This window comes from Nyctereutes procyonoides, unplaced genomic scaffold (assembly GCF_905146905.1).
Source record: "Nyctereutes procyonoides isolate TBG_1078 unplaced genomic scaffold, NYPRO_anot_genome, whole genome shotgun sequence".
Taxonomy (NCBI): domain Eukaryota; kingdom Metazoa; phylum Chordata; class Mammalia; order Carnivora; family Canidae; genus Nyctereutes; species Nyctereutes procyonoides.
The window spans coordinates 3,508,934-3,520,164 of NW_026575045.1; the positions used below are offsets into that span (position 1 = coordinate 3,508,934).

The 11,231-nt window shown below is 41.3% G+C and overlaps 1 protein-coding gene across 6 annotated transcripts in view; it reads right to left on the reverse strand.

The window, feature by feature from the left end:
- Positions 1-5,587, reverse strand: part of AHI1 (Abelson helper integration site 1) — a 200,305-nt gene extending 194,718 nt beyond the window's left edge. For 5 of the 6 annotated variants that reach the window (XR_008664322.1, XR_008664323.1, XM_055324681.1 and 2 more), the window contains exons 1-2: positions 5,440-5,587; positions 357-424 (exon numbers count right to left, since the gene is read on the reverse strand). Coding sequence is in view for 4 of the 6 variants with exons in the window: in XM_055324681.1 (XP_055180656.1) it covers positions 357-366 (10 nt within the window). In the remaining 2 variants the exon portion in view is untranslated. Of the gene's footprint in view, positions 1-356; positions 428-5,439 lie in introns of all 6 variants that reach the window. The other variant, XM_055324679.1, reaches the window with a different exon arrangement.
- Positions 5,588-11,231: the final 5,644 nt, after the last annotated feature.

The following is an 11,231-nucleotide window of genomic DNA, read 5'->3' on the forward strand; positions in this document are numbered from 1 at the left end:
ATTTCCTTTTAGGAAAGTTTGCCGATACCTGCTCTAGAGTAGAACATCCATTTTGATGATAAAGAATACAAACTAGCCATATGTTGTAATGATTATTTCCCTTATCCAGTGGAGTCCTAAACTGCCATCTATTAAATACCTACTAACCTTAATACTAATATCTAACATTTAATAGAAAATTGATAAAAAAAATAGAAAACTGACAATATCTAAATGTAATATTTGGTTAATATATTCATGAAGAGGTCAAAGAACTCCTTGAAATAATTCAAAGTTTAAAATAAATAAATAAATAAATGAATAAATAAATAAATAAATAAAATGTATTGCATATATAAATTTCATAAAAGCCTTACCAGTGGGCATATCTCAGCTTTATGGAGAGCATTGAATTGTAATGTAAAGCACTGCCTCAATCACGATCCTACTAATACAAAGAGAATTTATTTGTAGCATGGAATTTACAAAAAAAAAATTATGTAACATTCTTCACACAAGATTATGTGATGATTCATCTACTACATAAGTTTATACCAATAAAGTTCTCTTAACCCAGTCTTATGCAAATGAATTAAATATATTTGAATCAGTTTAGAACTGAAAAAAGGTAAAGAAACCTGGATCGTATTTGAATAAGATATTTATATATTTGAAACAAAAACTTTTTAAAAACCTTGAAAGGCAATAAATATGTACTTGGTATGTTAATGCCATTTTACAAGTGTTTTAAGTAAAGATTATACATGACAATGTACTTTTAAGAAAACAAACTCCACTCCAAAATTGACTTTTCCAAGAACATATGCTATTATATTAATAAAATATGCTTGTGGGTAGCATACTCACAGATAATAAATTTAAACATTTTTGTACCTGCCATTAAAAGTTTTGCAACAACAAAAAAGGTTAAAAGTACAAGCATTTGTACCATCTTCCTCAAATAAATATCTGAGTGTGTATTATTATATACCAAACCCAGGGATAAATTCAGGATATATACTCTTTAATTTCTAATCTTACTTAGTGATGAGGGTGCATATCCAAAACAAACATATTAACTTCCACATTAGAACACAATAATCACACATTTTTAGGAGTAAAACTGAAGATTGTAAAAAAAAAAAATAAGAAAAACATAATTTGAGTTGGCTCAGCAATTATCAGTTAAGGCTTTGGCTCCTTGGGGATCAACACTCATCTTCCTCCAAATATTATGGGTACTCTGGACAGAAAAGTCTGAGAAGAAATGCTAAAAAGGAAAGAATGATTATACACATATACCTAATTATGTGGGTTAACTTACATAAAACAATTATTTGGTACACAGACAAAACAGATTATCACTAAATTCTCACAGTTAAGACTCCTATACTTTATGGATGGCAGCCCGAATATACTCTTCCTAGTAGATACAGATATAATAAGTTGGTCATCTACTTTCCAATCTACCCCAAATTAGCAAAGAGAGAAGATGTAAAGGCAAGCGCATCAGTAATTAAAACCTGACAGCACATAGTAGAAAAAAAAACAAAGTAACGTCTTAATATTTATATATTTCATGGTCATTCAATTTATAGGAAAATAGCTCAACTATGGGACTATGAGTCATTAAGAAAAGGCTTACTTATACTCAACCCATTTTCCTTTAAACAAAAAAATTTATGGTATTTTAGACATTTCAGAAAGATTAAATAAATACTGTGGGGCAAAACAAAGAGTCAAGGATAATTCTCATTTTCTGGAAGCAGAATAATTAGGCCAGTAATACCATTAATTGGAATACAGGAGAAGTATAGTGAAGAAGTTTAAAACCCAAGTCTTAGAGTTAGTATCAAATAGTTAATTGTGTGACCTTAGGCATGCATTTGTTTCCTCATTTGTAAAATTAGTCTACCAGTGTATATTCTAAAGGTTGTTATAAGGGTTAAATGATTTAGAATAATGCCTTTTAAAAAAAAAAGCACCAGGAAACATCTATTATGATTGTACTAGATACTGCTGATGGGGATACTCAGTGAGCTTAGTGGGATATGTTGAGCTGGGGATCTGAGGGGCACTAACCCCAGCTATAAGCACTGGTTCCATTGTCAGATCCCTAGATTCAAATCCCAGTTTTACCTGACAGTAAATTAATCGCTGGACCTCAATTTCCTAATCTTTCAGAAGAGAATAGTAACAGTAAATCGATCATTAAGTTTTTGTAAAGATTAAATGAGAATATGCAAATAAAACTTACCACAATGATTAGAACATGGCAAGCCCTTTGAAAATGACGGCTCTTATCATTGTACATATAAGTACAAGTTTCTGTGTATATTTAGGTTATGTTCAATAGGCAATAGAAAACAGTAATGCAGCGAGGACGAGGCTGAAGATTTGAGATCTAGGCTTTATATTTGTATTGGTTTCAGGGAAAAAAAAAAAAGTGCCAAAGACAGAATTCCGGGAAACCAAAAATAAAGTAAAAAGACATCAAAGAGATAGGTGAAAGATGTGACAGAGAAGTAACTGAGGAAAAAGAGTTGTGCTTTTGGGTGGTGGTGGGGGGGGGATGCAGAGGGAGAGAGACTCTACACTGAACGTGGAGCCCCACACAGGGCTCTATCTCACCACTCTGAGATCATGACCTGAGCCGAAATCAAGACTCTTGGACCCTTAATAGACTGAGCCACCCAGGCACTCCCCAAAGGTAAAAGAGTTTTTTTGTTTTGTTTTGTTTTTTTTTTTTTAATTTATTTATGATAGTCACAGAGAGAGAGAGAGAGAGAGAGAGAGAGAGAGAGAGAGAGAGAGAGAGAGAAGCAGAGATACAGGTTCCACGCACCGGGAGCCCGACGTGGGATTCGATCCCAGGTCTCCAGGATCGCACCCTGGGCCAAAGGCAGGCGCCAAACCGCTGTGCCACCCAGGGATCCCCAAAGGTAAAAGAGTTTTAAGAAAGAAGTTTTCTATCACTGTGTGGTACCAAGAGTGCTGCAAGTTGTGAAGAGTGTTCACTGGATCTGCTGTCTGGAAGTCACATGTTTGCAAAGGTGCTTGTGAAGGGGCAAAAATCTGGCAGCCCCAGGTGGAGGAATGAATGGAAGGTGAGACTTATAGAAAAAACATGTGGATAATTCTTTCTACAATTCTGCTTCCAACTGTCTTCCCCCACCCTCAAAGGCAATGACATGACACAGCATCTTTGAGGGATAAAAAGACTACATAAAGATTATACTTTTAAGACTGTTTCCACGCTCCCATCACCCTATTCTTTTAAAAAAGAAATCATCCTCTATACTGTAAGCAGAAGAAATTTCCTACAATGTAACTGTAATGGTATCATCTCTTTAAGTCTCCTCATTAGATTTCAATCACCCCACTGGAAAAAAAAAGGAAGCCCTTACCGCTGGAGTTCAAGGCTACTTATGAAATGACTCCTTTCCTTTTTTTTTTTTTAATAAAAAGATTTTATTTATTTATTCATGAGAGACATAGAGGCAGAGACACAGGCAGAAGGAGAAATAGGCTCCTGTGGGGAGCCCAATGAGGGTCTCGATCCCAGACCCCTGGAATCACCACCTGAGCCAAAGGCAGACACTCAACCACTGACACACCCTGGTGCTCCACCATTTTTTTTTTTTTAAACCTTCCCTTTTCCAGCCACATTTCCATACACACTCTGAACTCTAGCCATGTGAAACTACTTGCAGGCCTTCAATTGTGCCGAACTCCTTCTTCCCTTTGTACTATTACACACACACACACACACACACACACACACACACACGCATGCACACGTCTCTCCTGAGAAATGCCCTTCTTCTATCTCTAAGAAACTCCTAACTATCCTTTAACGCTAAATGTAAATAGTATCTTCTCTGTGAGCACTCTATAATCTCAAGGGGTGGTTAAAGACTTCTCTACATTCCCACAGTGCCTTGAGCTTCATAGCACTCTCTCTTGACCTTAGTCCTTTATTTTCACCCTAGTAAAATGTCCTATTACCCAGAATTAAAATGGTACCTACTTTATTGTAGGGAGAAAAGGAAATACTGAAAAGCAAAGTGATCAGCACAGTGGCTGGCACACTGTAGATGCTCAATAAAATTACTTTATGTCTATTATCATAATACAACAAGTAAAATACATCAAGTAAATTAAATACATTTACTATTACTTAGTTCAACGCAGTTGAATAAACACTAACATTACTTAATATAGCAAATACATTACAGAAGTAATCATTTCCATTAATGTGTCCCAAGGCAAATACATTATAAAATTAATGACTAATATTTGATTTGTAACATTCCTGACAAAAATTAAGGTCAAACTTAAAATGACAACCCTGAGCCTCATATGTGCCTTTTTTTTAAAAAAAAGATTTTTTTTAAATTTATTTATTCATGAGAGACACACACAGAAAGAGAGAGAGAGAGAGGCAGAGACACAGGCAAAGGGAGAAGCAGGCTCCATGCAGGGAGCCCGACGTGGGACTCGATCCCAGGACTCCGGGATCAGGCCCTGGGCTGAAGGCGGCGCTACACCGCTGAGCCACCGGGCCTGCCCTCACATAAGCCATTTTAAAGCTACTCCCTCACAAACCCTTTTATAGGAGCTGCTAAGAGATACTAGTAAGGAAAATCAACTGCACTACGTTTCATCTCATTTTTCATTTTCTCTAAACATCTGATTATCGGCCAATAAATGTCTAAACATCAAGGGGAGAAGCTACAGAGGCCTGGATAATTCACCCTTTAACCAAATGTCCAGCATAGCATACAGCATAAAAGAGAAACTAACAAAAAACCCTGTATGCATGATTCAACTAATCAAATAGTCTCCGTCAGTAAACAAGATTCTAAATATGGTCTTAAAAAACTTTGGGTGTTGGGATTTTTCAAGTATTTCTTAGAAATCTCCCGGCGTTCTCAAAACGAGCAATCTTTTCCCAGGAAGTCCAAGCAACAGTCAATGCAACAGGTGAAAAAAATGTCAGCATCCTTCTCTCAAAAAAGTAAAAGCCACATACTCCAGTGAGTCTAGGATTCCACAGTAATGCTGAAATACAGCACAAGCACTGGTAGCGGTTCTAAACAGGGTAATTTCTTTTTTTTTTTTAAATTTTTTTTTTATTTATTTATGATAGTCACATAGAATGAGAGAGAGAGAGGCAGAGACACAGGCAGAGGGAGAAGCAGGCTCCATGCACCGGGAGCCCGACGTGGGATTCGATCCCGGGTCTCCAGGATCGCGCCCTGGGCCAAAGGCAGGCGCCAAACCGCTGCGCCACCCAGGGATCCCTAAACAGGGTAATTTCTTCTATCTGTATACGACCCTGGTAAGCGCAGCACACTGATCACCTCTTCCCGGATGTAATTAAGAAGGCGTTTCACAGATTCGAAGCTCAGCCCCAGGTTGACACCCTAAAAGGAAATAAACGTAGTCAGCGCGTACCTGACTTAGACGCTTTTAGGCCAGAATCCGGAGTGGGCGGAGCAGAGGCTGCATTCCCTCCACGGTGGGCCCGGACGCCGCGCGGGAACCGACTCGGCGGGGCTCTTCAGAAGCTACACCGCAGGGCTCCGCGGCAGGGCTCCGCGGCCCTCGGCGGCCCCGCCCCGCCCCCCCGCGCGCCGAGCAGCGCTCGCCCTCCCCCCGAGCCACCGCCCTCCAGAGGGCCGGGGCGGGCCAGGGGCCCGGCGCCAGGCCCGGGTCCGCTACCTGCGGGCCTGCGGCGCACTCACGGACAGCAGAGCCCAGAGCGGCCGACAGCCCGTCCTGCCGGAGCCAACGCTGCGACCGTGCGAAGCGGCTCCCCGCGCCGGGCGGGGCGGACGCCGGGCACTCGCGCAGCCCCCCTCCCGCCAGCCACTGGGGCTTCCAGAGCCCACCCGGTGCCGCAGTGCGGGCAGCGCCCGCTGACGTCAGCACCTGCCTACGCCGCCGTCCCCGTGGCAACCGAAGCGGCCCGCCCCCCCGGCCGGCCGCGGCCCCGCCCCCGCGCCGCCGCCCCGAGCTGCTGCGCCCGGCGCCGGCGGAGGTGGTGCGCGCGCCCGCCCGCCCGCCCGCCCGCCCGCGGGCCTTCCGGCTGCGGCCGCGCGCGGGCCTCCCGGGGCCCGCGTAGACAGCGCGAGGCCGTGCGTGGCCCTTGGACGCTGGGCTCTCGTCCCTGCGCGCGAACGAGCCCTGCGAATGCGCAGGGTCCGAGTCCGTCTGGCCGGCACCTCCGGAAAAGCGTTCAGTCTCTCAGAACTGTGGCCGGCGCCGGCGCCGGCGCCGAACGAGAGGGGCGCCCGCCCAGGCCGAGCAGCACGAACCAGGCAAAGCGGCAGACGCGCCGCCGCCACCAGGGCAGCCTCCCTTGAGGCGCGGAGCGTGGTCTTACTCCGGGCCAGCCTCGCGGGCGAGGGTCGGTGTTTAGAGCGGAACGGAAAGAAAACCCGCATCTTTTCGACACCCAGCGCCGCCTCCCACTTTCTGTTTTCTGCCACAGGCGCCGTTTTTGGCTCCGAGTCACCGGGGATGGAAAAATAGGAGACCGGGCCTTCCCCAGCCCTGGAGCCTCCTGCGGCGGCGGTCGTGCACACCCCGTGACCCGTGACCTGTTGCTCAGTTTGTGAAGTGAGAGTGTTGTGCGTGTTTCTTCAGAGGCCAGCTTTTCCGTCTACATTAGCATCACCGCGCTGCAAGACATGCCCCATCTCGTTTCTCCAGATCCTGTGAAAGGTCGGTGGCGAGCATTACCAGCCCAGTGCATCTTGAACCGAGCTGTTCGACTTCCCACCTAAGGCCAACTGCTCTTTCTGGATCGCTGTTTCGGTTAAGCCACCACCATCCTCCCACTGTTCTGAATACCTGCCGAGCATCCGAGATGCCCCTCGCACCAAATTCGATCCATTCTACTCTTTTGACACCCGCGGCATGTAGCCTAGCCATCTCGACTCCAGCTGCCTCGTGCCAGCCTTCATCACTTCTATTATCGTGAGATGGCCTCTTTACCAGTCGCCTGATTCCAGTTTTGATTCCCAAATGCCATGCTCCGTACCGCCACCAGAATGATCTCGCTAAAAGTGTGGATCTGATAATGCCACTGTCCTGAAAATTCTTCAGAGGATTAGCTGTAAGAGAGAATGTGGTCACTTTGCCTAGGATATAAGACCCTCCGTCTACCTGACTAGTTTCTTCTTTCATTGCCTCCTCTCAGTGCCATTCTTCGGCAATACTGGATTATGTGAAACATGCAAAAGAATCCATACCCTCTCATGTCCCTATTCTTGTACATATTGTTTCCTTTCTCTGAAAAAAATTCATTTTTTTTTTTAAAGATTCTGTTTGTTTATTCATGATAGAGGCAGAAACATAGGCAGAGGTAGAAGCAGGCTCCCAGCGGGCATCCCGATGCAGGACTCAATCCCAGGACCCCGGTATCAGGACCTGAGCCAAAGTCAGACACTCAACCACTGAGCCATGCAGGTGCCCCATGAAAAATCTCTTCTTGTAAACTCTTACACTTCCATATCAGACCCAAACATTGTCCATACTTGGAATCCATCTACTCCCCCCCCCCCCCCCACAGAGCCCTCTGTTAAAGAGATGTAAGGAGCAACGAGCATGTAGTTCCTAGATCTTGGTTTCTAAACACCATTCTCTACTAAAAGACACTAGACCCTCTTGGGGAAATGATTGATTGAGAAGAGGAGCAGGGAATGTACAACATGAGCCTGAAAAATCTTGTTGTACCAGAAATTAAAGAAGTTTTTACCGACTGGTGGAAGATATGAAAGGGAAAGAGAAGCCAGCTTGAAGGAGCCTCCATTGGCCCCGTATGGGTCAATTTGAACACCATTATCATAATGTTAATAGATTATGATCTGCTAAATAAAATAGGAATACTTGAGTCTATACTGAAATAAATACATGGGTATTCTTTTTTTTTTTATAAAGTTTTTTTTTTAATCTTTTTTTTAATTTTTATTTATTTATTTATGATAGTCACACAGAGAGAGAGAGAGAGAGAGAGGAGAGAGAGAAGCAGGCTCCATGCATCGGGAGCCCGATGTGGGATTCGATCCCGGGTCGCCAGGATCGCGCCCTGGGCCAAAGGCAGGCGCCAAACCGCTGCGCCACCCAGGGATCCCATACATGGGTATTCTTAAGTGGGCATAAACACTCACTCTTCCTTATGTTACATTGGCAACTAATAAATGTAGAAGGAATGATAGAGGTAGAAATATCACCATTTGGCAACTATTGTAGTAAAAATGGATTCAGCCAAGCATCATCAACATATGCTAAAACTAGAGGGTAAGAATCTTAAAAGGAACATTATAGTGTCAAAGTATCTCCTGGCCGTATCCTAATTACAAAGGGAAAAATAGAAACCTGATAGTGCAGAAATCTGGCACTGGTGAGAAAAGTTAGCATCCCCAGTAATAGGACAAATCAGCATTGTATGCCACCTGGTAAGAGACACTTAGAACACTCTTTTGTGATTTTCCTGCCAAAAAATGCATTGTTATTCTTCTGAGGAAGAATCAGACAACCTCAGATTGAGGGACATTTTACAAAATCATAGATCTTTACTCTTTAAAAGTTTGTTAAGGTCATGAAAGACAACAGAACAACAAAAGAACTTTTTCAGATTGTAGGAAACTAAAGAGACATGGCAACTAAATGGAACATATAACTCTGCATTGGATCCTTTTTTTTTTTTTTTTTTTTTTTTTTTTTTTTTTTTGTAAAAGATACTACTGGGAAAACTGACAAAATTTGAATTGGGTTTGTGGACTAGATGGTATTTCAACAAAGTTAATTTCCTGACTTTGATAACTATTAGTCTGGTCATGTAGGAAATACCTTTGTTTCCAGAAAATACACACTGAAGTATTTAAATATCATGAAACTTCATGTCTGCAACTTACTCAAATGGTTCAGGAAAAAAATATATATATATAAACATAAGTAGAATATGAGTATGTATAGAGACAGAGTGATAAAGCAAATGTAGTATGTCAACAGTTGGAGAATTTGGGCAAAGATAGAAATTCTTTGAACTATTACAAATTTTTCTGTAAGTTTGAAAGTATTTTAATTTTTTTATTTTATTTATTTATGATAGGCACACAGTGAGAGAGAGAGAGAGGCAGAGACACAGGCAGAGGGAGAAGCAGCTCCATGCACCGGGAGCCCGACGTGGGATTCGATCCCGGGTCTCCAGGATCGCGCCCTGGGCCAAAGGCAGGCGCTAAACCGCTGCGCCACCCAGGGATCCCAAGTTTGAAAGTATTTTAAAAGAATAAAAAATGTTTTAAAGGTACTGGGGTTTCTGGCTTCGGTAACTGGATGGAAAATGGCTAATTAACTGGATAGGTAGGAAGAGCAGATATAGAGGAAAGATAGTTTCAGTAGGATATATCAAAAAGGCAATCAGATATACAGCAAACATATAAGTGATCCCCATTCAAACTGAAGAAAGCAGATATGCTGCTTTCTTTCTCACTGGTTCAGTGTACAAGAGGGAGCTCACTTTAATGATGTTTAAAGATACAAGCAATTAAAAGTAGCAGTGGAAGTAATCATAAAATTGGCCAACCATTCATGAAATCAATTTAGGTATTCACAATGTGTGATAAATTTAAAAAATAGTGAATTTATTGAGTAAAACATAGTATGGCTGATAGACAAAATATTTATCCCCCCATACAAAATGTACATTAATCAACCAAAACAGATGTTGGCTCAACTGCTTGTATTACATTGCTCGGTCTGCCATACAAAGTACCATAGAATGATTGGCTTAAACAACAAAAATTTATTTTCTCACAATTCTGGAGATTAGAAGTTCAAGATCAAGATGTTGGCAAGGTTAGTTTCTTCTGAGGCCTCTCTTCTTGGCTTATAGATAGCTGCTTTGTCCTTATGTCTTCTCGTAGTCTACTCTCTTTACCTGGGTCCTAATCTTCTCTTCTTAGAGAGACAACAGTTATATTGGATTAGGGCTCACCCCAACGACCTAATTCCAATGTAATTACCTCTTTAAAAATCTTTTGTCCAAATATAATCACATTCTGAAGTTCTAGGGGTTAGGATTTAAACACGTGTTTTTAAAAAATATAAAATAAATAAAAATAAATAAATAAATAAACGTGTATTTTTAGGGGGAGTGTCAAAATTTAGCTTGCAACACTGCTGATATTGTGCTAGAAGTACAGCAGAATGCAAAGATTGGAACTGTTTGGATTCTCACTTAGAACAAACTTCATAAAGACATTTCAGGCAATGAGATTTTTCAGTATGGGCTAAGTATTAGATGATATTAAAGGAATTTTAAATTTATATCTGTGTAAAGGAAATAATGGCATTGTGATTATGTAAGAATAAGCCTTTCTTAAGTCCATAGAATACCATGATATAATGTCTGAAATTTCCTTTAAAATAGTCCAGAAAATTAAAAAAAAAACAGCTGGGGAAAGATAACACAGATATAACTAAATTTTGATGGTCATTGAAGCTGGCTAATAGCTATCTGGTATTTTATTATACTTTTTCTCTGTGTGTTTGGAAATTTTTGTTTTAAGCAGGCAAAACAAAAGTAGGAAAACTCATAGATAATTTGAAAGACAGAACCACAGGAAAAAGGGAAAAATATTCAATACTACTTCATAAAGAGAGTCTCAATTAGCTTTTTAAAGCAATTTTTGTTTTCAGTCTGTTTTCCATGCGTGTTTGGATTTTGGTCATATTGTAACTAGGATATTTATTTCTGCTTTGTTGAATTAACACTATGTTATTATTTCATTTGCCATTATATATGCCATATAAACTTCATTAAGAATGTTAAACTTGTTGGGGCACCTAGGTGGCTCAGTGGGTTAAGCATCTGACTCGGTTTTAGCTCAGGTCGTGATCTCATGATCTCATGGGTCATGGGATAGAGCCCTGCACAGTGGGGAGTTGGCTTGAGAATTCTCTCCCTCTGCCCTTCCCCACACTCATATGTGCATATGCGCTCTCTCTTTCTAAATAAATAAATCTTTAAAAAAGTTAAGCTTGTTAATAATATTCATATGTGCTTATAGTAAAAATTCAATCAATCATCAAGACATTTATACTGTAGAAACTGAAACTTTGCCATATGTTAATCACTGATAATAGTGTTTTATACATTACTACAGACTTTCCTTCATATATATATTTAGTATATATATATATATGTGTGTGTGTGTGTGTGTGTGTCTGTGTGTGTG